Source organism: Pavona decussata, unplaced genomic scaffold (genome assembly GCF_977016875.1).
Source record: "Pavona decussata unplaced genomic scaffold, jaPavDecu1.1 SCAFFOLD_61, whole genome shotgun sequence".
In the NCBI taxonomy this organism is placed as follows: Eukaryota; Metazoa; Cnidaria; class Anthozoa; order Scleractinia; family Agariciidae; genus Pavona; species Pavona decussata.
The window spans coordinates 2383294-2411203 of record NW_028145482.1 but is presented as its reverse complement, the minus strand read 5'-3'; the positions used below and the strand labels follow the sequence as shown (position 1 = coordinate 2411203).

Here is a 27910-nt window from a genome sequence, read left to right as displayed (position 1 = left end):
TCTCAGAATCGGATAAGAATTATTGTCATGCTAGCTGTCACGATGAAAACAGCAAGTGAAATGTAAACAATGTCACGCGTGAATGGGGAGCTACCAGACGAGCGGTAATCAGTGGAAATTAAATACTTTCTACCACTTGTACAACCCACCAACGATGGAGAGAAAAATGCACAGATCGCCTTTTTGTAAAATGCAAGAAATTTGTTACGTATACTATCTCAAAAGCTGTTGTGGTTGGCGTGACCCCAAACATACTCCGAGTACTCTGGCCCCGCTCGATTTTCGTAAAACAGCTATTTCGCTTGTACGTTGACTGTGTCCAATACTCAATATACTGAAGGCGTTTGACGAGTTTTAAAAACCCAGATCAAACTAGGAAGACGAATGGTATTTCTTTGCAGAAATTGCCGGTCTTGTCAAAACGACAGTGAAGCGTTTCCGACTGTTTACAAGCGTATTAAAGTTATATACTCTCCAGATGCTGTGATAAAAACTGTAAATCTTTGAAAATAGATTAATAGGTTCAGCTAAAGAGAACCAGATTTCCCCTAATTCGAAAGATAACAATTTGGATGAAATAACAGAAATAAGTTTATAACGCCGACAAAATTAATTTGGCGCGCTGCGAAGACCACGTGACGATAAAATATGACGTGTCCGGTAAGCTGTTTGCTGGGGGTCGTTCGAGAATTCAAAAGGGCGGCCTTCGCTCTGAAGCGGTCCGGACGGGTCTGTGAAGGAGGGCAGAATTTGTGAAGGATCTTTTGCCGTGCATGGAAACGCAAGGCCATCCGACAATCCAAAGCTTGCAGAACCCTCTAACGAACCTTATCGAACGGTATGGTCCGGTTATTAGTGGGTTCTTGGGCTCATGAATTGTGATTCTCGTTCGTGAACTGTTGTGCGTGGCACCGCCAAAAATGGCGTTGACGCTGTAAGATGGCGTTGGAGTGACGCGGACCTTTTTCTCACTCACAGAGACATTTTGACTACTTCTAAACTAGCGTAAACTGTGTCTTAACTTATGGTACACTTTTTAATGCTATTTTGGAGGCTAGCTAGGTAAATTCGAGGGCAAAATTGACAAGGTTGTATTGCATCACCTCTAGGCCCAGCGCAGCTTTACAGTCTGGTCTCAGTAATGAACATAACTCTGACGATTCATTGAATGGATTGCGTTCAGAGACGAGCCCTGAGGGGCTCGGGAAGCGAGTAAGGCGTTTATCACACAAGTACGACGATTTTGAACAACAAACAGTGGTAAATATCACTCTAATCCATTTCGTAATTCGCCTAGCTTTCGCTCGAGAAGCGTCTAAAAAATTTGAATTTATAATTTAATCTTTGGTAACACAAGAAAGCGAAATAAATTCCTCTCGAACTGTTGTTTTGTTCAAATGTCTTTTGTAGCGAGGAATGGCTCAACCTCCAACAACGGCCCAAGAGCCTAAAACATATCGAACTACCAACCAACTGCAGTATTTGTCGAAAACTATCATGAAGGCAATGTGGCGGCATCCATATTCCTGGCCGTTTCACGAGCCCGTGGACGCGGTGAAACTGAATTTGCCGGTTAGTATGAAGTGAAAGTACACTCTACCCGTGATCATTTTGTTCCTTTTGAAGTAGTTGTTATTAAAATGGAAATATTGTGGCTTTTCAGGATTACTACACCATTATAAAGCAGCCGATGGACATGTCCAAGATCAAGAAGAAACTTGAAAACCACGAGTATTCCTGTAGTCAGGAGTGTATTGATGATTTTCGCCTCATGTTCAGTAATTGCATTACCTACAATAAGCCTGGAGAGGTGAGATTTGTCAAAGTAATAGTTTGCGTGTTTTCTTCTTCGAAATGTACCCGGAAATTGTAAGATTTCGCGGCTCTTTAGTAGCGAGGAAATTGGGTTGCTTGTGTGTAGTTGTGTCTTGCGTTTTGACAGTTTTTGAATGAAATGCATACTTCAGTTAGTAACACAAAGCCATTGCAAAATGCTCTCTACCAAGAGGCCGCCTCTGTGAAGACAAGAAACGTTTACATAATAATGTAGTGTCAAGTAGTTTCATTATGCATTTGGCAAGACATTTGCCATGAATTTGAATGTCAGACATCACTGGTTTTAAAAAATACTTAGGTTGTTGCCAGAAGTTCTCAGACCATCTGGAGAAAAACAAGATAATTTTGAACTCTCTAGGGTTATCTTAAATTGACGAAACATCTTTTGGTTAGAGTTACTGTTCAGGGTTCAAATTATTTTGATTATGCTGTGTTTAGTTGCATAACTGTGACTGATATATTGTCCCAAATGTTATTGTTATTTTGTAAATGAACCCCTTCCAGTGGCTGTTATATCAAAGGATACTGCCTGAGGGTGAAAGATTGTCTGAAAATGAACAGTTGGCCAAGAAGTTAAGCTTTGAGGGCTACTGTGACATTTTGAGGACAATCTTTCAGCTAAGGGAATTATCATCTGATATATCAGCAAGGTGGAAAGGAGTTTATTTATTTTATAACCGTCTGACTAATTTCTGAAATGCACATGCTTTACTAAACATTGAAAACTACAGATCAGCCAGTGATGGTCGGCATGATCGCCGACAAACAAATCTAAGACCCTGTCCACACGTATCCGGATATTTTTGAATCGGCAACAATGTTATCGAATTCAAAAATTTTCACTCTGGAGAGCGGATTCAAAAATTTGCAGATTTGCTTGCGAATTCGCCGGATGCGTGTGGACGATAGCCGTATCCGGAAAGAAAAAGTTGCGGATTCAAAAATATCCGGATACGTGTGGACGGGGTCTAAGCTGACTAGTTCATTTGATTTTATGATGCTCTGATTAGACATCAAAGTGACAGGCCTCCCTAAACATATGAGATGTAAGCTTTAACTTAAAAGAATTGACTGACTGTACACTTCTAATTGATAACGGTGACTCATTCCACAGCTTACGTGCTGTGCACATAAAAGGGTGGCCATAGATAAGAACAGCTTAGCCCCGAAACTGTGAAGTTTTTTCTTGTCAAAAAAAATTGAGCAACAGAGATCAAATCAGCTGACTGTAATTGTCCGAAACCAGTCATCCGATTTGTACCATGTGACTTGTTTTGTCCAATGAGAGCATGCAGAAATTAATCGCTGGGTTATAAAAATAATTAAAAATAATTGTTGTTATGTTGCCTTGAAGTTAAATTTAGTTTGTATTTTGATTCAAACATTCTGTGATGAAACTATACATGGATTTGTATTGATTGCAGCACCAGTGTTTTCAACTGGAAAACGTGTCAATACTCGATGTGTGCTTTCACAGCAGCTTCATTTGAAATTTAAACCTTGCTGTTACTCGGAATGCATACTGAAACACGGGAAATTCATTCAGCATATCTACACTGTAGAGACGTGGGATAGGTTCGCTTAATTTTTCACATTCTTGGATTCCCTTGTGTTTGCTTGGGCCTCTGGAAGTAGCACACCATCCTCTACTTTTTGATTTCAAAGTGATCCTAAGGGTAACAAATTCTAATGCTACTTTAGAGCGAAGGTTATGACTACAATAACGTTAGTTAGAGAAAGCACATTTGAAGGACTAGAACAACCATGCCAAATTCAGTTCCATCAAGTGACAATGTGCTAGATAGAGTAGTGTGAAAACATGACCTTAGTCGGTATCAAACGTGGTGTAGGTGTGATTTCTTACAATGTTTTCAAAATTTGAATGTGGTAGGCAAGCTTTGGCACCCATTAACACAGCGATATGCAAGTTTAGTTCATAGGTGGTTTGGAATGGATAAAATTGTTTGAAGGATTTTTTCTGGAGTGTGGGATTTCTGCAAATACAACTATGTTGACACATGAGTGCATCAAATTTAGCACTTAGATTTCACCAAAGAAGGACACCTTCCTTTTACAAAGATATTTGACAATTAGCTTTTGAATCATTCTGCGCTATACACATGTAAAAGCAACCCTACTAATTTGTCCTATAACAGTCATTTCTAGGCTACTTAAAGGCATTTTATGGCATCATTGTTGCAAGCAATATTTATTATGTAATGGGAGTATTTTTTTCAATATTTGAGTCACAAGCTGGCAGAGGGGTTAGGCACAGCCACTACTGTCTTATAACCTGAAAACAAGCATTGTGAACCCCTCCTTTTGTTTCATGTCTTTTTGATTCATTAGATATAATGAACGATCATGCAAAGCCCTGTTTGAGATTGAAATCACTTTCTTTATGAGTGAATGATGCACTGTGACTACATAACTTCAAGTGATTGGTCGTCAAACTTCAAATGTTTAAGAGACCAACCTAGTCATGTTTGATACCAGCCTAGGACATGTTGAATTTCATGCACTGTTTGGAAAACAGCTTTAATAACAAAGTTGTCAGTGAAGTGGAAAGTTCTAATAGACACAGCTAGTACTGGACACCTGTCTTGTACTGGGCTGTCAATAAGACCCATTACCTACAACACCTGTTACGGCTGAATGGTCCAGTGGGGCCTTGATATTGGATCATTCTTGGCTTTACTGGGTCAACTGATAATTCACTTGTAAGAAAAGGTTTGTTCCATGTCTGCAGATCAAAGGAACATAACTTAAAACTGTAACAGTTTTGTCGTTATTATGCCATAAGAAGGGATTATGGCACTCACCAATTATCTCTCCATTTCCATAGGATGTAGTCCTCATGTGCGAGGCAATGGAGAAGGTGTTTAACCAGAAACTTGCTACAATGCCCCCTGAGGTAATAAGAGTTGGTTACAAAAAAGTTTGTCAATTTCAAGTTTTGCTTTAAGTTTGAAGTTTGCAACTGATGATTTGGCCCTGGAATCCAATTTCTCTGAATCCACTCTATTTTGGCATGCATGTACAGACTGGCTGTTGTGTCAGAAATGTAGTTCCATTACTATCATTTTATTTTAGGGGCTCAAATTCACCCAATAAGCTTATGATTTAAGCCTAAAATTGAACCTGAACCAACTGCTAGGTGATGCTTGAAATGATTTCCTTTCTTCTCTGTTTAAAGCGTAACAAAAGTTCCAACCTGATAACAAGTCTCTAGGCCAAAGTAATCTACAAATTTGCCGAAAAGTTTTTTTAGTTTATGCAAATAATTGGCTTAGTGAGCACAAAACTCACTTGAAGAAATGTCTTTGTATACATAAAAAAAATGGATTCCAGTTTGCCATGGTTGTGACTCCAGTTACAGGTGTATATATCAGAGGTGACGTTATCGGCTTTTCTCACATTGCCTTAACTGTGCAACAATCTTTATATTGGAAGACACCAACTTTTGGGTGACTCAAAAGAAGGGAAGCTCAGTCAAATGTGATAGTAAAGGATTGCAAAATCCAAAGTAATTTTTATGGTAATCAAGGAGTTTTAGTTTAATTTTTTTACACTGGCCCATGTTAATTGGCCATGCTGTTGTTATGTCCCTGCCCTTGATGTTTCCCTTAGGAGTATGAGACAATGTTAGGACCCAAAAAGAAAGCGGAAACAAGTGGACCAGCAGCTAAGAGAGCCAAAAGAGGTGGCGTGCCTCCAGTCAAAATGGAACAGACACCTGGTTAGTTTCTCAGTAAAGAGTTTGAAATGTATATGCACTCAAACAGCATTGTTAGTGTCACCTTGAGCTGATATGCTTTTGTAGCTCAGTCAGTAGAGTACCCCACTAGCAACACCTGAGTGGTCATGTTGAAGCCACGATATTTTCTCAGACTTTATTACTGGTTTCACCGAATTTTGTTTGTCACTGCAGGATCATTTCATCCTGTGATTTCATTTTAATAATAGTTATTCATTATAACCTCAATTTCATTAAGAAGCCATGGTTTCATGGACCCCTCTAGCAAACAAAAGAAACTGACAATTTAACTCCTAACACGTTTTTGAGACTGGTTACAACAAAACATTCTGAGAGAGCTCCTGTAAGAGAAAAATTGATAATCACCTTGAAAAGCAGGTGTGTTATTGTGTGAAGCATGACTCTGCTAGCTTAGGGAGCTGTTTTTTTATATATTTGTGTTGTCACATTTTAGTTGCTCCAGATAGTACTCCCATGACAAGTTTACCCTATCCCACCCCACCAATAGCAGTAACAGCGACAACAGCACTTCCGACTCCAGTGGATGCAACCACTGTGCTACCCACGCCTGCTATTTCTGCCGCCCCTGCCTTGCCATCAGCTGTACAGCCTGCCAAGGTATGTTGCAATTTACCTTGTTGCTTAAATTTAATTGGAATCAAGGGTTGATCATTTGAAACAAGGTGCTTGTAGTGCAAACCAGGTAATCATGAACATGGGAACATACAATCAAACCTCTTTATTATGGACACCAAGGGGACAGGAATAAGGGTCTGTATTATAGAAGTGTTTGTTTTGGAGAAGAAGGCTTTATATGGATTTCGGTTTCTCAGGGACCAAGTGAACTGTCGGTAATAGAGAGGTGTCTGTAAGGAGAGGTTCCACTGCATATGGAATGCAATTATTCAACACATTGTAATCTGTAGTAAACAGATATCCTGCGAGGTACGTGTGCTGGGGAGAAAATTGGAAAAACAAAGATCGCGTCACCAACTTTTCTGCAATAAACCTGCTTTGTTATCAATGTATTGAATAGTTCACAACTATTCTGCTCAGTCTTGCAGAATATCTCCTGATTTTAGCCAACTTAGGTGATATTCCATGCAATCTTTAATCTTTAATCTTTAATTAGCATGGATATTGTTGATTGTAGTGTTGAGACAGAAAGTAACAAGATGCAAAGTGGATAGGACTAGAGCCCTGACAGTGGTTCTCCAAGGTTGATGGGTGATCATCAATCCGCTTGTTTGTGGCATAATTCAAATGCAGATTCTGAAGTAAAATCAATTCATCCACACTTTCTGAACTTCCACAGTAACAAATTAAACAAGCTTCACAATAAGGCATTACCCAGAAAACTATGTTAACTCTTCTTTCCTATTCGTGAAAGTATGACATGTGATATATTGTAGTTTCCATAAAACACAAACCAGAAGCATATCACCTCAAAGCATATAACTCTGATCCACAGCTGGGGATGATTTTGAAAACCCAAAGTACCAATCAAAGTACAAAATATGCATGTTGCGAGTGAGTAGCAAAAAGTTTGCATCTTGATGAAAAACTGAGACAAAATATGTACAAATGTATTTTTGGGAGGTCAGTTTTTGATCATAAGAAAAATTTTATGAGGTTCAAGTGCCCATAATTAACTCTCTTCAGAGATGAGTCGATTACATGAAACTGATGGAAGTAGAGATAAAGAAAAAGGCAAGCGATTGTTGATACACTTCACAGGTTTCTTCCCCTAGGTATTGCTCTACTGAACAGCTATGTCAGGAACACTTACCCAGCAATAAAACGATGCGGACACAGAAAAGAAGGGAAAAATGTCACAAACAGGGCCAAATATTAAAACAAATATGCAGTATACAGGATGTTTTGTCACATAAACCTTGTTTAATGGCCTTTGCTCCCGCAAGTCTCCCGTAGCTCAGTGGTAGAGCATCCGAACAAGTAATCAGAAGGTCTTAGGGTCGACTCCTGATATGAGAACTCTGAGTATGCCCATGTCACTGACTGAAAGATTCATCTGTCATTCATTCACCAGGCTAAAAATATAACATCATATTTCTTTCAAATATAACACTCATCAACTTTCAAATACTACCAGTATGCAGGATGTTTATCACATGAACCTTGTTAAATGGCGTAGCTCCTGCATGTCTTCTGTAGCTCAGTGGTAGAGCATCCAAACTAGTAATCAAAAGGTCTTAGGTTTGACTCCTTTTGGGAAACTTGGATTTCCTTTTCAGAGGAATCCCTGTGTCACTGACACAAAAATTCACCTGTCAAACTGTGTCTTTATTAGAAACAAAATCAGATGGCTGACTTTATCGTGGGAAAAATAGGCAACACCTTTATTTATCAAGCTAAACAAAACCATTACAGTCGAACCAGGTCAAGCGTACCCCCCTAGACCCTATTAATGGATCGATTAGTTGAAAATTGAACCCATTAGTCGTTTCAAAGAATGCATTCATTTATTCATTGTTAACGCGGATCAATGATCAAATTAAAATTCGCAGAACATAGATCCGCGCTAATAGTAAAAGCAATAGCCTGCAAAATTCAAACTACAGTACATTTGAAACAGCTCGTTCATTCAAACTGTTCCTGCATGTTGTTGACACATTCATCTAATTCGTTATGCAAATTTGGTCATGGCAAGAGCACAAAGTCAAGCGCTTGCAAATGAGTCGGGCTGAAAAATTCCAATTTATGAATTTATGAATTCCAATTCATGTATAGCATTACCTACCTTGTAGCATGAAAACGTTTGGTGTATATTATTATTTCATCAGACTGTCCATTATATGTCGACGAATAGCGCAACACATGTGCTGCCATTGTCGAAGGTCAAATGAAATGAACATCTTCCATTGTGAGTTCGCATACTTTTCGCTAAATTAATTTGCATATACCTCAAAAAGAGAACCGTTTATTACAATAAAACGCCGGCTTCCAGTCCTTTTTCATTTTTGTTTTTGAATAACTAACGGAAAAAACGCAAGTGTACAAACGTAAAATGTTCATTTAGTGATCATATTTACGCGACAGGACCCACCGTGCCTGGTTTAAAATGGCGAATTTTCTTTCTGACAGTACGCGTTGACTGCTGTAAATCACGAGAAATCTGCTTTTTGGAAAATCTACTGTTATATAAATCAAGAATTGCCGCTCTGAATATATTGAGAGGAGTTTTTCCCGCGGGCTTTCTGGTTTTCTGGTTTCATGCATTATTTGTACCCTGGTTCGTGTAATCCAATCAGAAATCTAATTTTGATTTGAATACTTGAAACGACTAACGGGTTCAATTTTCAAATAATAGATTCATTAATAAAATCTAGGGGGGTACGCTTGACCTAGTTCGACTGTAATTATTAGTTGAAACTTGTTCCACTTTTCCTGCTTTTCAGCCAACCTGAGCGCAAAACCGCTACACTTTTAATAGTTAGGCAAATTAATGGAAAGCTTCTGTTGGTCCTGTTGCGGAAGTTAACGCAAATATCCAGGACAAACACAATGAAATGAGAATTGCTTTTGGCTTTGCCTCTTTCATAGGCTTCTTAAAACAATTCACATTTTGAAAGTCTTTTTAATTTTTGTGGCCAAAATTAAATTAAATCTTCAAAAGGACCACTGTGCAACGAGAGTCTTCAAACTGACCACCAGGAATTTCTTTTTTTTTTTGGGTTGAATGCCACTGAGCTGTTAATTTTTTTACTTTTTTTGAACCTTGCAATTCAAAGAAATGGAATATTCAATGACTTTTTTTTCCTTGATATTTTGGACTTCATGATTTTCTAGCACTAGAAAAGAATGCTCTTAGAACTGAACCGTGCAATTTTGCAAAGCTCTGATCTTGGTCTCTACTTCTTCTTGGTTTGAGTTTGCCGCCGGTGGAAATGACACTCCATAAAAGGGCATAAAAATGTCTGTGATTCTGATTTGTCAGTCAGGTCTTGTAAAAATCCTCAACTTTGTTTTGAAGATATAGCTGGAATTTAGATGCTTCTAGTTGATATGCTTCTGTACAAACAAATTAAGCAGCTTTTGCAGTATTGTAAATTCTTGTACTTGGATGTTACCAGCATCAGACAAAACAATGTCAGGTGTCTTGCTTGCAAAGAAGTCAAAATTTATTATTATTATTATTTTTTTTTTTTTCAGGTCAAAAAGGGGGTAAAGAGAAAAGCAGATACTACAACTCCCACCACGCCTATAAGTGGAATGGGGGAACCATCCCTCCCTGGAAAATCCAAAGCAGCTAAAATACCAGCTCGAAGGGAGTCGACAAGAACAGTGAAAAAACCAAATCGAGATTTACCCGAAGAACCTCAGGTGGTAAGTTTAGTACTTGAAATAATTTTTCTAGATTCTTTACTTTGTTGAGACACTCAAAAAAAAAATTGTTGAGACATCTGCCATCTTGGACTCGTATTAAGGACACAATCCATTGGTAGACATGGTGTATTGAAGAGCACTGTGCTGTCCACGAATTTTACAACGTAAATTGTTACAAAAACGTCAACAGAGGCATTCCGTAAGTCCAAACAGAAGTATTCATGGAAGAATGATAGAAACCTCAGACTGATCTTCCCAACAACCATTATGAAATAAGGCGAAAATCTTTTCAAAATCATTGAGTAGCGGCTCAGCAGGGTGCTGGGCGTGAGACTGTGCTTCCTGTAAAAAGAAAGCTGTGGGGATAGGACATTCCTCAGCTACTTTAAGTTCTTCTAGCCGTTTACTTCAAAGTGGTTTCAGTTGATAACCTTTTTAATATTTGGTCCGTAGCCTGTGAAATGCTTTATGTTTGTCTTAAATTTTCAAACCACTTGCCATCCTATCCTCATTTTTATTTGGCTGTTGATCATATTTATTGTCTCAGAAAGAGTGTATGTGCAAGTCATTTACTAATTAAGGATATTAAATTGCTTTTGTTTCAGGCACGTGGTAAAAAGAAACCTTTATCGGAGCAGCTTAGATACTGCAGTAACATCATCAAGGAACTATTCTCTAAGAAACATGCGGTAAGCATAACACAGCTCATACATGATCATAGCTATCCCAGACAAATATTGTCTGACAATCTCTGACTTATGTACATCAGTAAACAACAGAGGGTCAGTGGCAGCCCTTCTGATGCCCTATGTATTGTTTATTAAGTGTTTGAAAGAGTGTAAGTGTGAATGCAATTTCAATCAGCTTAAAGCTTGTACTGGATGTGAAGTAGATGTCGATGTAAAGTGCCAGTACTTCAACTTTGATTGTGAATGGCTGTTGTTGTTTCTTCAAGAAAGAAATCATTTCCTCTAACTTCTTGTTGAGTTTGCATATTTAAAAACTCCTTTTTGTTCAATTCTTGATCCTCCATTGTCAATCCCTTATTCCTGCGTCTTGAAACTTAAATGTCTCGATGTTTGAGACACAAGAATCAAGTTTCAAGGATTGAGTAGAGACTGTCAACTTGACTTTTTTTGCAGTACTGTAGGCTTGGTGTCTGGGTGTTCCAGACTGTTTGGTGGTCCTGATTTTAGAAACAGGGTGGAGTTCCGACTGTGGTCCAAATTGAATTTTCCTTCTTTACGGAAAGGTGACTTCATCACTGTATTATTTATTACTCGTAGGCATATGCATGGCCATTTTTCAAGCCTGTTGATGCCACTGCCCTTGGATTGCATGATTATCATGATATCATTAAGCAGCCAATGGACATGGGTACAATAAAGGTAAGTTCATAATTTAACCTTGAGCAGTAATTTTAAGCAACTGAAGGGTTTTCAGCAGGAGAGCTGCAAGTGACTTTTTAGGCCAAATTGTTGTTTTGCCTTCGTGAAGGCGGTTTAAGATAAACAAATGTTTCACCAAAGCAAGAGCAATGTTAGAATTTTAAAGATTTCACATCAAGAATTTGCTGTGCTGTTATGAGATTTGTTCTTGTCGTTTCTGTTTTATTTTGCTTTTGTGTCACCTTAATTTAAGTTAGCAAGTTTGAAAACTTATTATTAATTACAATTTCCATGACTTATGACAGGTAAAAATGGATGGAAGAGAATACGGTTCGTCGTCTGAATTTGCTGCTGATGTACGCCTCATGTTTAGCAATTGCTACAGATATAATCCTCCAGATCATGATGTTGTTAAAATGGCAAGGCAGCTACAGGTTTGTGATTGACTGTTGATGGTAATATACTAGCTCTGAAGTTCAAGAATCACATTATTGTTTAGCACAACACAGGTTTTTATCAGAGGAAAATTTGACACATGCATGCAACCTTTTCAACCAGTTTAATTTTATTGGGCACCAGGTAAAGACCTGGAAAATACAGTGGTTAAAAATATAAGGTGTACAGTACCGCTCAAAAGTAAGTTACCAGTCTTGCTCGTTTCTCGCAAGACGAGAATCTCGTATCACGAGACGAGAGTCTCGTATCCAGAGACAAGAGTCTCGTCTCGCGAGAATCACTGAAGCGGAAATTTTGGAATATTACCGAGTTTCTCGCGAGAAGAACTAATGACTGAATTTCTCGCGCACTTGCCTTGAGTTGCTTTTATTTACACTGTATGCCGTTTTTAAAACGGCCTGTGCCAACGGTGGTTGATTCCGTCGACAAGTAAGTTCGCATTATCAGAGCTTATGTGATTCGAAACAATTTTGTCTTCATTCAGTTCAAAGGTTTCGATTAGCGCACAGTGTAAGAGATGATTTATTTCTTCCGTAACTTCGAAGGTTTCGTTTTAGCGAGCTCGCCGACATATCAATTTGCAATTGAAACTTTCCCGCACACACAATTCCTACATAAAAAATCCCAGCCTTATTAAAGTCAAGTTCTGTGCCTGTATCTATTAAACAGTTTTTTGAAATAATAACCCTGACACTTACAATGTTTTTCAATTTCACTGCGGTTCGAATTTGCATACATGTACATGTATCGTGCTTTGCAAACCGCTATTGAATCGAACTTCTCTGCGGTTGCAAAGGCTTTTTCTGCCAAGAAAAAACAAAGTTGTGTATAAAGAAAATCGAAAACAGAAACGTTGTTGAAGAGCTAGCGTAAAATGCGTAGTTCTAGTTCAGAACTGGTTTCAGTTTATCGTGCACCGAATTTGCATATCGACAACACCAAGATGTCAAAGGTTACCGCGCCGCGCTTACATCTCAACCTTCAAAAATCGGATTTTTTTATCGGAAGTTTCGTTTGCAAAGCATTGCGATTTCGCCTTCATGCGCATTAAACTAAATTACCAACAAAACAATCTGCACTTGGAAACCAAATCAATGCGAACTTATGGCAAACATGACATGCAAGCTGCAAGTGAAGCTTGAAGGTGTGTTGTTTATCGATAGCGTAGTTTGCTACAGGTCGCATGATTTAGCAAAGCCAACCGAGGAACATTTTTTCTAAAACAAAGTGGCTTTGGAGATATTTATTACAACATTTGCCCTCGGGGAAAGAAGCTTTTTTTCCGAAGATTTGTTATGTTGATTGCCTTTTATGTTTATGTTATAAACTTATCCCTATTAACGATAAGCAATTACCTACCCGCAAAGTCGTCGCTCGATTGACACTTACATTTTAACCACAACCCTTGGCCACAACCCATTATTGTAACAGATAGGTTTTTTAAATGCAAATCACATGTAAGTTTTCGTATATTTGTTTCACGCCTATGTAATACGCAAATAATCTCTAGCGCACGTACAACAGAGGCCGCAACAGTCTAACTGCGCAATGACAGATTGATCAGTTCGCTTATCTTTGCAGCCGTCGTTCGCTTACATCGTTAAATCGCTCTGTAGAGGTCTAAATCACAAAGTACAGTGTATATACAAACACATTAAGTCCTCGATCAGTCGTTAAGTCGCTTAACAAAGCAAGCTCGATTTTGTTTGCAACCTGGTTCACGATCGATAAGCTTGCGACCGAACTCCATAATTCAGCTTGCTGCGTGACAAGGGCGTCCTGCCGTATCAACAACACCGACACTCAACTTGATATTCCCGCGAAACTCTCGCGAGAAAAGTCAAGCCTAAATAAATGTACTTACAGTTTTTTCACCCTCTCGCGAGACGAGTGTCTCGTCTCTCGAGACGAGAATCTCGTATCGTGAGACGAGACTCTCGTATCGCGAGACGAGAATCTCGTATCGCGAGACGAGAATCGCGTCTCGCGAGAGGGTGGTAACTTACTTTTGAGCGGTACCGTAGATATTACATGCAGAGAAAAATATTTTTAATAGAACTGGTAATCAATCAAAAATGAAATTGATAGCCAAGCGAGAAGAATGTGCATTGACATTGGTTTACAGGGGTTGCATTACTGCTACAATTCTTGAAAAAACAATTTCTGGCTGGCCAGTTCTAGCAAATGGAAAGCACTTTAAGACTCTTGAGTGGTAAGCTCATAAGGTTAACTGACTGACTCACTTGATTTCATTGAGGTTTGAGGAAACATTAATTTATTCTCTCACTCTTTTTTTAGGATGTTTTTGAAATGAAATTTGCCAAAATGCCAGAGGAACCTGAGCTCCCACCGCCTCCACCGGCAACAGAACCCCCTGAACCCGAGCCAGAGTCTGCTGCCACACCGCCGTCCTCCTCACCTGCATCTGATGACAATGAAGATGACAGGGCTGAGAAACTTTCTCAGCTTCAACAACAGGTACTACTTCACTGTTATTCTTATTTTACCATTTTGATACTGATCACAGACTCTTCTGTATATGTGTTCAAGTCAGATGGGGAAATTTTAGGCCAAATTAAGCTGTTTCCCCTTCCTCTTGTCAGCCTACAATCCTGGCAAACAAAAAGCAAAAAAAAGAAAACGTCTGGGACCCTAATCATAAATAACATAAATGATACATGTACATGTATTTCCATTCCGTTCCGGAGCAATACCACGGAGAGTCAGCAGTCTAGGTGTAGTTCAGATGTTTTGTACAGTTTATGCATTTGAACAGTTTATGTACAGTTTATGTTTTGAAGAGGTGGATGAAAGATCTTTGCAAGATTTTTTCCTTCATGCAAATTACCAGTAGTTTAGATAAGTGTCTTAAACAATGAAACAATAATATTGATGTCCTTTGAGCTCATTTTTGAGCTTGTTGCACTGGTTGTTTTGTTTCATTTCATATGATCACTAATTTGTTGAACACTTGATTGATAAATTTAAACATCTGGCCCCGGTTGTTCAAAGAGCAGATATAACATTATCCAGCAGATAAAACTCAACTCCAGCCAATACATTTTGGATAAAGTTATCCACTCTTTGAACAATTGGGGCCAGGTGAATTTTATCTTACAGTTGAATCAGGTCTGAAAAATGTGTTGTCACATAAGTTTGATACCATTTTTATGCTCAACTGATTTCCTTTCTTTCATCGTGTCTGTGACTGCAGTTGTTGATGGGACTAAATGAACTTGTGATTTAGCAAATGCAGTACTAACAAAGACTATTTAAAGATTAAGGCAGAATCTTGTATAGTTATTTAAGTGTTGCTTTAATTGCCCACAGCTTATATCAGTCCATGAGCAACTGAGCAAGCTAACTGGTGAAACAGTAATTGTGACAAACAAGACTAAGAAGAAGCCAGAGAAAAAACCTCCCCCCAAAAAGGAAGCCAAACAAGCAGCCCCACCTCAGCCGAAGAATCAGACAAAACAGAAGTCGGTGGCTAAAGCTCAGGCTGCACAAGCTCAACCTAAGGCTGAAAAGCCTCCAAAGAAACAGTCTGCATCCAAAAGATCTGCAAATAGCAAGTAAGTTTGGATGTTGTGTAGTGTCTTATCATCACCATCATCATCATCATCATCAACGCTCTGCGCCAGAAAGATCATTAGGCTATGTCTCACCAGCTTATTGGTTCATTCTCTGACAGCTGAACAAACACGGCTTATACAAACTGTACAAACTCAGCTTGTCAAACTCTCAAGGGGAAATATAACGATGTATATTTTAATATAAAAATGACAGTTCCATATGATTGTCCATATATGGCACCAAGCACACACTATTATTAGTATTCTTTTATTTATAATGTAGTGGTGGTTAGCTCGAAAGCTAAGCTCCTCTGACCACCGTACACTTCTACCAAAGCCATTAACTTCTTTCTTTTCTCCTTTTATTTGTTATTTTATTCCTACGTTCCTATAAACAATGTAAATACTATATCCAACTGTAAATAAACTGAAACCTTGTACCAATGTTGCTTCTACCACACCTCCATACAATGTTTAATTTGAGAATAAGTTTATGTTGTGATGGGTTGGTCAGTCACTGATGATCTTATTTTTGTTTCATTACAAGGATGGCAGCCAAAAAGAAAACATTAGAAGTGGATACTGACGATGAGGAGGATACTGCCAGACCCATGACATATGACGAGAAACGACAGCTCAGCCTGGATATCAACAAACTTCCAGGTTGGTTGAAGTGGTTTTACTGCATTGTACACTTTTAATGCTCCCACTCTGCCAGGAAAAATAAAGAACAGTAAGAAGAAATAATGTGAACTTAATGTGTCATAAAATTTGGATAAAGACATCTTCATAAAAAAAAAAAACCAGCTAAAAACTGACTTCCTTTGACAATAATTTTTTATCACTCTTACTGGTAAATGTTCTTTGACACCATAACATTAATACCCTTTTGAGATACTGAAAGAGGGATCAGGTGTGAATGAAAAGTCAAAAATTAACTTTAAAAATAATGACAGCTTGGATTGTAGTACGAGCTTACAATGAAGTGTGTTCCTGTCGTAAGACTAATTTTGCTCTTGTTTTAAATATTAGGAGACAAGTTGGGCAGAGTAGTAAACATCATCCAATCCAGGGAACCTGGGCTGAGGGATTCAAACCCTGATGAAATTGAAATTGACTTTGAAACACTAAAACCATCAACACTGAGGGAACTGGAAAAATATGTTCAGCAGTGCTTGCGAAAAAAGGTCAAACCTCAAACGAAGAAGGCTAAGAATGCAGAGGAAAGAGAAATGGAACAAGCGAAAAAGAAGGAGGAGCTCGAAAGAAGGCTTCAGGTATGTTTATCCAGTACTTGCAATGGTAATATTGTTAAAAGGATTCGTACATGTACATTTTATTGTTATTACACTGCTTTATAAGCTGCGTAGATTGTAAACTAGACGTGCTAGGTGCACTACAGGGCTCACAGCGTCACTCCTTTTCCTCATCAAGGATGTCAGTGGCAAGCTGGGAGGAACAGGACAAAAGAAGCAGACGAAAAAAGGTGAGAGGTTTTATTTTCATGGCTATTTCTTGGTTGTCTCAGGGCCTTTCTTTTCGTTTAGCTTGACTTGTTACTTGATCTGTACCACGAGTAAACTTGAAGGAAAACACCTGGATATAACTTTCATATCAATATGATCCTTGCATTCACAAGTTAACACTGCAAAGGTTTTAAGTTTACAAAAAACAGTTTTCCCATCAAGAGTACAACAGTGCCTGAATAATGCTTATTGTGTTACTCTTGTTATTAGGAGCAGAGTCAATAAAATATTATTCTATTCTATTACGAAGGAACAAGCCCAAATTGATGTTAATCACCCTCTACCATAAAATTCCAAATTATATAATCTTCTCCAAGAAGAAGTCCCCCAAATGTTAGGTGCAGACATCCCTTTGATGTTAGGCTTCCATAGTTTAAACCCATGGACTGTTGTGTTCAAGGCTGTTCTTATTCTAGGCCAAACCCATTTTGAAACAAAATTCTCTAGTACGACCCTCCCTGCTCCTCGGAAACACACTCACCCTAAAAGAAAGCCCTAAAAGATTCACACGGCACACACAAAGGGACAACTCCACAGTACTTTTAGCAGAGATTAGTTGTAATCCATTGTGTGATCTACCCATTTTTGTGAAAAATATAGTTGCGGGGTACCATAAAGTTTGGTCCTCACAACTTGTGGCACAAATTCAAACTTGTTTGAATTGAAGAAGCAAGTCTATGTGACCAAGTAAAAACAAACCAATCACAGATCAGTATTATAAGCTCCCGTAATTTATGTTGAAGAATGCAGTGGATAAAGAATGGAGGTATTCACACTACAAGAATTTTGAAAGAAATTCACTACTCTGGGACAAGTACCACAAGAGAATAAACAAGTTCCACTGTCATTTACATGTGTTGGAGGCCTTGGTGTTTGATGTTCATCAAAGAAATATTTTTCCTATGCTAGTTTAAGAACGTCAAATTTCCACAGGGTTACTATCCCACCAGTAGTCCCAAGACCCCAAAATATTCACATTTCTGTGGGGCAAATACAGTTGTATCAGCTGACAGTCTCTCGACAGGAACACTGTTGTTTAAAAATAAGGTCTCTCCATGGATACACTGTCACATTATCATGGTATTTCCCCTGTACAGAATCCAACTTGAGTGGGAAAAACTTACCTCAACTCTAGGAGTCACATTTGTGACACATGTTATGTTGCCTATAAGGTTAAGGGTTACCCACAGTTTTTTGGGTCCAGCGATTGCTTGTGTTTGAGACTTGTAAGGTACTGTATATCTTGCAGATTTCAGTCAGTGTTGTCTCCTTGTCACCATTAAAGATTATACTGGAACCCCTGTTATTGGGTTTGCTAACTAGATCATAACCTTCATATGACACCATGTAACAGCAAAGTCTAAAAGCCCTACAGTGCAACTAAGAAGACTATGAATTAGATTTAATTCTGGAATTTTTATTGCCACCAATCAGACATAAGGTCAAACCACAAGAAATAACCATAAACACCAAAGCAATGACCATTTTGGCTTGCAGTTAATTGTCACATATCTGATTGGTCTTCTTTCCAAGCACCATAAACATTCCAGAAATATAACTAGAGTTCATGGTTTTTGTTATCTTAGTTGCATTGTAACCTCCTGAAAATAGACAAAATCTGACTGACTCTTTTTCTTCTGTTTGTATTTTTAGAATCGCAGCGGTCAGATCACTCAGTTGTAGATGTTGTAGGCAGCGAGCCTCGGCCGTCAAGACTTAGTGAAAGCAGCAGTAGCAGTGGAAGTGGTTCCAGCAGTAGTTCTGATTCGAGTTCAAGCTCTGGCTCCTCTAGCTCGGCGAGCAGCTCTGACTCAGAATCAGGTAGTGAAGAATAGACAGACTTGCAGCTACAGCGGCAAAAAATCACTCAGAAATGAGTGGCTCATTTATAAGTTAGGAGAATTCTATTCAGCTGTTTCCAAGTATGAAGACAGGGACGCTAAGTAAAAGAATTAATGTAGTTATTGTCCACATAGTTTTTTTTTAAAGTGTAAATAATGTACATTTAAAGTTGATGATGTTATTCTTTTAACAAGTCAATAGATAGGTGACCATTTACTTTCAAGTATAACATGAATGTTAGGTAGGACATCTGTAAGAAAAATATCTAAAACGTTAACGGTCGTTTTTGTGCAAACCAGAAAAAAATTGGGTTGCACCTTTTTCATGCCTTATTAAACAGAGCTGACAGGATTCATGCTATGTTGAAGAGATTATCACGCAATGTGCGTTTGTAACCTTTATCCGCGTCCAGCGAGTAGTATGTAGAAAATAAATCTTGTATTTTACCGTGTTGGAATTTTGTTTGTTGTTTGTGCATTGTCCATTGATGAGTTTAGGTTCCCTAGTTGACTTGGATCTAATTTCCTTTCCTTGTTTGGCAGAGTCTGGTGGTAAGAGCCACAAGACTTCCTCTCACAGTACTAGCAAGGTAGTTATGATTTCATTCACAACTTTGCAATAAACCTTTCCAGTTTTCTTCCTCCAACACAACGTATGAACCAACCTTCAGTCAACTCCCTCTGTTCACGCACCTAAATTCTGACCAAATAACACAAAATTCCTAAGACATTTACAGACGTCTTGTAGTCCTTAAACGAATGACAATAGAGTTGTTTCATCAAGAGAAGCAGGCACACTGTTGAACACATTTTAGTCTTTCATACGGTCATGTTGCAATGCCAGGTTGAATTTCTGTTTGTTTACTGCACCTATTCCCCATGCCAACATAAAATCTAAACTGCAATTATTGTTCTTAGTGGTCCCTGAAAGCATGTTCCGTTTTGGCTTATTTCACCCACACTGCCATCATAGGCTGCTGTTGTCAGACCAGTTTGCAAGTTTTGAAGGTGTCTGACTTGCTATATTGAACCATGTGTGCAGGCACAAGGAAAAACCCTCCTGAACAATCCTGAATTGATTTGTTTCTTTTCTTTTTTGTGAAAATCAGGTAACTGCCATCAAAATGGCATTGAGATAGGTTTAATTTGACATTTCTAGTGCACAGGCAAATTTTGTGAGATCTCAGACCCAGTTATTTCATGACTGAAAATCATTGAAGACACCTTTTTTCCCATTCTCTCGCCACTTTCATACTTTAAAGCTAGGATAAAGCAAGGGTGAGGATTGACAAGAGTGCGAACTCTTGTTGTGGTCTGAATACAAACTGTCATTCACTCTTGTTGAATTTGAAACTGCTCAAGTTTTGATGAGAAGCAACAAGTGTTCAGACTCTTGCTCTTGGTTGGATCGTTCTCCATCTTGTGCATTCTCACCAACTCCCATGCGTTGTCAAATAGTTTGAACTCTTGTCACTTGTACAGCCTTGTTTGATCCCGGCTTTGCAATGTTCTGGCTGTTGATACTAACAAGTCAGATCTCATTCTGTTCCTCCTGACATTGCCAGACCAAGTCTGCTGGGCACACATCAAAGGCGACACCAACGCCGTCCAAACCAGTAGCAAGTGCTGTGACCCAGCCTGGTATGTCTGCTTCCCCACTTTTACATTGTACTTTTTTAAACCCACCATTTCTTTTGAACATTTTTTAACCCATTCGGGAAAAAGCAGGCCCCGCGATTTACAAGTTTGTGGTATAAACGACTCTACTAAACGATAAGTGGGTCACTGGTTTTGACAAAAACATCTTTCAGTTTTACTTTATGAAAGAAATGGTTGGTTTGAATTGCTATCTTATGGTGTTGTGAACTTTGGTTAGAATTATATTGTGGAGCAACATTGTAGCCAATACGAACCAAACAAGATTTTTATTGTCATGTGTAGACTGTATTTCTTTTTTTTTTTTTAACTGAGCCTTGACCACAGGCAAGATTTTGATGTTGGTTGAAATGGTTTCCAACAAAACCAGTTAAAAACCTTTTTGCCAACAGAATATGAATTCAGTTCTGTATCATAAGATCGGTGCAGTTCATGTTAGGTGACTGCAAGATTTTGTATTTCAGCCATTTCTTTAAGCGTGGTTCACACTAGCAACATAACGACATGAGGGCGAGGTCACGCAAATGCAAATAAAAATTTATGTCTGTGTTTTATGTCACAAGTTTGAACAACAGCATAATGAGCAGCAGAAACATATGACATAAGCATAATTACATAAGAAAAAAACCTGATCTTTTCTTTATGTTATGCCCATGTCGTTATGTCGCCAGTGTGCACCAGGCTTTAGCCATGAGCCTGTTAGCTTGTTGTATTGTCTAGATGACAGGTGGACAGAGAATGTTACAGGCTGTTCAAAATTGTTCAAAGGCATCCTTCGACTCCATCAAGCCTGGCTTTCAGACTGATGGAAATGTTTGTTACGATATTTCCTACAGACCAGTTTATACAGCTGTCCAAAAAACAAAATGCAGTGCTACAATTTTGGGCAAAACTATTTTACTCCTGAAACATTTGTGAGGCCATTCTCGTGTGGAGATTGTTTCACAGGGAACAAGTTTTGAAAATTTGCCCTTTTTTACTCGGTGTTTAACATGCCCCCACCCCTTTCCCATCAACTTGACAGAGAAATAAAGTTTAGGGTGCAAACTGCAACTGTAAACAGAGGTTCGATTTCATTGAGTGGGATTTGGATCTTTAAGCAATCATTTCCTTTAAGAGAGATAAAGTGCGGCTGAATAGGACTGGATGACCATCTCTTGTTAGTGATCACATCCTCAGTGCAACTTCATTCGCTGAGATTTTGGGTAACTGCTTTATCAGATTATCAAAGGAATGATCCAATTTGTTTAATTAACCAAAACGTTTTTGGTGGCTCCAAACCGATTAGTTGGAACTGTTTCTGGTGTTTCTAGCTAAATTTTGCAGGTGTGAGAGTAGCAAAATGGCAGTTTTAGCTGTGGTCCAGCTGTTTTAGGAGTTTTTCATCATCCTTAATTTGGGACTCAATTTTTGCAATGAAGAATTAAAATCGTTTTGCCATCGAGCAGAAAAAGGATAGCAAAACTTGACCAAGTAATAAATTGGGGCATGTTTTTTCACATAGTTGCCCATCTGCAACTCTTTTTGTATTGGTCACAGACTCATATCTATCCACAAGCCTGGATAGTTTTAAGGAATAAATATCTTTCAAAGTATTCTCTTGGTTGAACTCAACCTGGCACACATTGGAGGCTTGTAAAAGTTATCTTTTAATTGCGATTGTTCCCTCACGTGAACCTTCACCGCAGGTTGCAATTCATTTGTGAGAGAATGTCAAGAAGGCCTACTGAAGTTACTGATTCCTTGAAATTATTCTGGAAGTCAACACTTCTGTAAGATTTGGCACTGAAAAGATTTCCAAGATCTCATTTTCAGTAGTGTGTACAACCTCTGCTTTCATGGCTCAGAATACCAAAACCACAAAACAAAAGGATACTGCTTTTAGTAATCCAACACTACATTAGCTCATTTTTGCATCCACCAGATCAGGCAAAAAAAGAAAAAAGAAACCTGTTCAGTTGACTGTTACATCTCTCTTCTTCGATCGGTTAACAGGTCCAACACCTCTTTAATCTGATAACTGCTAGTCTGTTTCTACAACAAATGTCTCTAAAGTTTTGGCACAGGCCTCGACCTGGCATTCAGATTATTTAGGGGTTTTTTGTAAACCAGTATGAGTTCGATGTGGTCTGGCCTGTCTTGTGGCTCTTTGTTTGTGTGCATGACACAAATCAACACCAGTCTGAGAACTTGTACTGGTGCTGTATAAACATTTTACGACTGTTAATTTCATATTTTTTTTAGTTTCAACCATTTCATTATAAAAATAGAAAACTTGCACTGCCACAAAAATAGTTTATATATAAACACAATTATAAAACCTGAATAAAAGTTACACTAGTGTCATATAAAACAAGGGAAAGATCGAAAACTATGCTAAGTGGAAATTCTGGAAAATTCGCACTGCTCTGAACAAGTCCTAGTTTGGCATACAGATTATCATGGATCTGTATTTAATCTTTGATCTCAAGGCTCAAATTTCAAGAAGTAGACTTTTTATTAGCTTAGGATAAAGTGATAGCCAATTCTCAAAATTTATGCCTCAAGATAAACAAATAAAGACAGAACTATCTTTCTTATATTAACAAGTCTGTTTGCCAAATTAAAGCTAATTTGGAGGAATTTATTTCAAGGCCAAATTTCCACTTTGCCTAATTTTCTACCAAGCCATTAATTTGTTTTCTACCCCACAAAATTTGGTTGACATTAGTTGTTGATGTGTTTTGGGGGGATAAAGAGTTAAAAATTCCAGCAATGGACTCTCAACCCCATTTCTTCCTGCTTTAGCTGCGCCACCTCCAAAGCCCCCTCCAGCAGCAAAACAGGAAAAACCTGCTGCGCCAAGTGTTGTGTCCACCACTGCTCTACCCACACCAGTTACGAGCAATGTCCCTGCTGTGAGTATTCCACCGCCTAAACCTGCTAAACCAGTCACTCAAAGTGCACCAGTGGCACCGCCGAAGCAGGCAGCCAAACCAGCTACAGTACACAAACCCACACCCACTAGCACTACAGCCACACCCAAGCAGGCTGTGACATCATTTGCAAGAAGTACAGCTGCAACTAAACCTGCTGCCGTCGCTGCAGTCAGCACCACAGCTACTGCGCAACTCAAAGATAAAACGCCGAGTACTGGTGTGGAGAAGACTCCATCAACTACTACAAAATCAGGTGTGGTTGCTTAACATTTACATGAAAACTTCTGTTTGGAAATTTGTCTTAGAATGGTTTTCAATCCAGTTAAGGATAGCTAGAGTTCCCTTCATGATTGATTTTACTAGACACAAGCACAGGAGTCCTTACAATCACTGATAAGCACAAGGATAAGAATGCTGATTCTTGTGCTATGTTTGCATTCTCAGTGTCTGTTTGGACTCTTGTGCTTAACCTTACTATACTTTGACAGCATTTGATGAAAAAACTCTCATGCCATTTTCTTAGTATACAAAGGTTACTATACATGGTTTCCCCAATGTTTGATGCTTGTTAACCAGGAAGGCTTATTATCAGAACTTGGATGTTTGTGTTTTGGAGATTTGGCAGGCTCAACTTGCATTTTAGTGGGGGCATATTTTTGGAGGGGCTTATCATGTTCAGAATTACACAATGTGTCACGTGCAGACAGGTAGAATGTATTTGCAAGAACATCAGCAAAATAGAGTAAGAGCTGAGAAAATGGATCTTTGAAACCAGTACCCCATTATTTTCCAACTGCATTGTAGAATTTCTGGTCAGAACCTCTGGTCTCCACTGACAAGTCCTTGAAAACAAACTAAAATTATGTTAGAAATATAACAAGTATGCAAGGAATGTTAATCAGCAATTCATACTCAATAAATAGAATCATTAATTTTGATAATAAGCTTAACTATCCTCTTTTTCACTGTAATGTTACCCTTTAGAATCGTTGTTCATCTGCACATAATACATTAGAAAGAAAGTATAAATATAACGAAAGGGCAAAAAATAGTTTAACTAATACTTAGCTTACTTAGGATGGTAAATTATCCCTTTTGTAGGGAGAGAACAAAAGAAAAAATATACATTATAAACTATTAACACACATACATAGACACATGACAAACCTATTGTTACCCTTTCTCTACAGGAAGCAGTGGGTTGACTTTTAACATAGGAGAATTACCAGGTTCACTGGCATCAATTGGTAAGTTGGCAAATATAATTAAAACAATTTTTTTAGTATGCCAACATTTGCAACAATAGGATTATTGGGAAGAATTTCCAGTTGGCATTTTTCATAACTCTTGTTCTTTCTTTTCCAGGACAAAAGAATGAAAATCAAGGAACAAAGAAGGTAGTCTGTTAAACTCTTTGTTATTCTTCGAGATACAGTTGACTCTCGATAACTCGAACCCTCGCTAACTCAAACCAATTTTCCTTTACCCTCGATAACTCGAACGTCATGCTATCTCGAACCAATTTTCCGTTACCCTCGATAACTCGAACCTTTTTCAATGGAAGGTTCGAGTTATCGGGAGTCGACTGTAGTTCTCTATGCCGATTTCCTTGCACGTAAATTGTTGTTTGCAAGTAAAATGTATGAAATACATATATTTGACTTGCATCACATTCACTTCACATCTACGGGTATACAGTAAAAACCCGCGTGTAAGAACCTAGCGGTTTAAGAACCTGCTGGCAGAAATTTGCCATTTTAATACTCAAAAATATAAGAACCTGTTTAGCCAAGAAAGATCAAGCAGGTTCTTATATGTAAGTAACAGTTAAATAATGATAAACATTTTAACCAAGGAGTTTGACTTTAAAATTGCAAATTTATATTACAGGAAAATACCAAACTGTAATTACAAATAAAAGTATTAATTTCTAAAACAAAAACGGGTTTATATAAAGTACAGTGGTGAATAAATGCTGTATATTTAACGACCAAACCCAAGTTTATTTGTTTTTATGGTCATCAACAATTATAACTCCTTCATAGAAATTAAGAACCTAATTAAGAACCTACTTACCCAAAATTGCCAATAACTACCCTAAAATGCAAGAACCTATTAAGCCAGACTTCAAAAAATGTAGGTTCTTACATGTGGGTTTTTACTGCAATGCGAATTTACAAAATGACCAGCTCCCAGTTGGCTTGATAGCTCAGTTGGTAGACCACTGCTTGCAGTGGTTCCAGTCCTGTTCAGGCCTTTAATTTTTTTCAGCCTTTCCTTTTGCAGCTGCTATGGTTGCGCATAAAACTGTGATGGTCTCTTGAGCATTTATTAATACATTTTCTGTTGCTGCAAGGAAGGTGTCCTCCTCCACCCCCTTCAACACGCAGACTTGCTCTGCTATCACTTCATTTAAAGTGGTTTCTTGATTTTGTGCAGTAAAATTGAATTAAAGATCCAAATCTAAGTTGTTTCTGTTGTTTTAGTTCTCAACAAACCACCTTATGATATCATTTGTCCTTTTCTTTTCAGGATTCAACTCCCAAGACAATTCGCCAAGTACCTTCATGGTCCAATCTGACGTCCAATTCAAGTTCTTCTCTTTCGCGACCCACGTCATCTGCAAGCAGCTTTGAAAAGTTTAGACAACAAGCGCGGGACAAGGAAGAGCGAGTATGTTTAATAGCATCGGATGTAAATTTCAGTCTTGGTCACAAATGTTATCTTCTCAGACAAACTGCAGCAAACAGTTGAACCTGTATTAAGCAGTCAGTTGTCAAAGTCCCAAAAATAACGTCCCTTAGCTACTTATTTTGACCTCTATTAAACAACCTGCAATATCAACTTTAAGATCTTGGCATTAATGTTTTACTAGTCCATTTCTTTTCCACGTTCTCCTTTGTCATACCGATTTGTGTGCACTTTTGTGTATAAACTGTACACTAAATTATCAAATGTTATATAAAATATCATTTTTGCTGTGTTTGATGAGGTGTGTTCTGTGCAACCTGTATTAAGCTGTTACTAAGCCATTCCCTGATAGTGACTGCTTAATACAGGTTTGATTCTAGCCTCATCACCTTTACGCTTACACCCACCCCACCACTCCCCAGTAAGTTAGATTGGCACAAAAATATGGTGGTACCCATTTCAGGAGTTTTATATCTTATGGTGTGTTTGAAGCCCCATAAAGTGAACCAAGCTTTGAGGGAGACTCGCTTGTCATTCAAGTACACAAAAAGTTTACAATAGGTAAATAATTTTTTTATGTGGATATCCAACAGGAAAAAAACTTGAAAGCTGAAGAAGAACAGAGACGGCAGCAGAGGGAAAGAGCAGAACTGGAGAAATTACGACTAGCTGAAGAGAGAAAAAGGTTTGTCTTGTGGACAAAAACTACACGCTCAGTCATTATATGTGACCCTTCATGTGATTTCAGGGCTCATCCAGATTTCATGCTATTGCCATTTTCACGGTCTTGGCTGCGAAGTGAAGAAAAACATTTTTGTTGAGACACTTCACTGAGACCACAGATAAATCAGATCTCGCCCCTCTTCCCTCCTTTAATGTTGCATTCACAGCATTTCTTTCACTCCTGCTTGCTGAAACAAACAAATTCATCATTCAAGGGGACAGGGCAAAAGAAAGAAGGGGATTGTTCCAACAGTTTTGAACCGAATGTGTTGCTTGTCTTGTTTGTGTCAGGTACCTGTCATTGCCTGAACTATTGTTGCTGTTGTTTTTATAGGGAAAAGGAAGAAGATGAGGCATTGGAACAAGCTAGACAGTTTAAGGAACAAGAAAATGCCAAGCAAATACAAAAGCAGAAGATGGAACGTATGAGAGAAAGAGAGGCTGAAAGGCGACGAAGAGAAGCCGTTAGTACACCTTTGAATAAGTTTATACACTGTTTTGTGCAATAATAATTATTGCACATTTTACAAGTACGTTATGAGTGTCATTCCAATCACAGGGATCAAACATGATCCATGGATTGACTCCATAAATTCTGTGTTTTCAAATAATGGCTTTTCTTTGATTGATATCCAGAAAAATCTCAACTCCAAGTGAAACGAATCAAGTAGTGTAGGAAGGGGAAGTGTGAGTGAATTCCAAGTGCTTTTGTCACGACCACTAACCTAAGATCTAAACATTGCTGTTTGGTGTCATTTACAGATGGCTGGTACGATTGACATGAACCAACAAAGTGACATAATGGCGGAGTTTGAGGGAACAATGAGTTGAAGTTAAGAAGCAAATTATTTTGTCTACTTCATGGCCACCACTGGCTCCCTTGTCCCTGCTATGCCTTTGACTGGTAAAGGAATACAAGACAAGCGACATACAACATTATATAAGCATTCCAGTGCTTCAGGATACAGTTGATTCAAGTTGATATCCGGTGATAATGACGTGAAAAAGAACAAGAGGAACTTGGAAAGTTGCAACAAATACACAATTTTTATCTTATTTATAGCTTTTATATGTTGCTGATTGCAATGATCCTTGCAGAAGAAAAATTCAAAAGATGTTGGAACAATAGCAGTTTTTTTAACTGCTTATTAAAAAAAATTCAACAATTTGAGCTAGGTTTATTTGATAAACATAAA

General features: G+C 38.3%; 1 protein-coding gene across 5 annotated transcripts; it reads left to right on the top strand.

The window, feature by feature from the left end:
- Nucleotides 1-674: 674 nt before the first annotated feature.
- On the top strand, nucleotides 675-27716 carry LOC146479062 (bromodomain-containing protein 3-like). 5 transcript variants are annotated; one of them, XM_085111323.1, is made up of 26 exons: nucleotides 675-838; nucleotides 1110-1260; nucleotides 1411-1572; nucleotides 1664-1810; nucleotides 4682-4750; nucleotides 5467-5575; nucleotides 6048-6211; nucleotides 9767-9937; nucleotides 10546-10629; nucleotides 11227-11328; nucleotides 11634-11762; nucleotides 14083-14262; nucleotides 15115-15359; nucleotides 15907-16022; nucleotides 16392-16636; nucleotides 16794-16845; nucleotides 18539-18706; nucleotides 19270-19316; nucleotides 20292-20367; nucleotides 23170-23553; nucleotides 24491-24547; nucleotides 24666-24697; nucleotides 25833-25973; nucleotides 26585-26676; nucleotides 27049-27178; nucleotides 27477-27689. In XM_085111323.1, exons 1-26 carry the CDS (start codon nucleotides 774-776, stop codon nucleotides 27543-27545), a joined length of 3387 nt encoding a protein of 1128 aa, XP_084967449.1. In that variant the 5' UTR covers nucleotides 675-773; the 3' UTR covers nucleotides 27546-27689. The 5 variants fall into 5 exon arrangements, with proteins under 5 accessions (XP_084967449.1, XP_084967448.1, XP_084967450.1 ...); XM_085111322.1 differs by having other exon boundaries at nucleotides 676-838; nucleotides 9767-9940; nucleotides 27477-27716; XM_085111324.1 differs by having other exon boundaries at nucleotides 688-934; nucleotides 9767-9940.
- The last annotated feature ends 194 nt before the right edge of the window (nucleotides 27717-27910 follow it).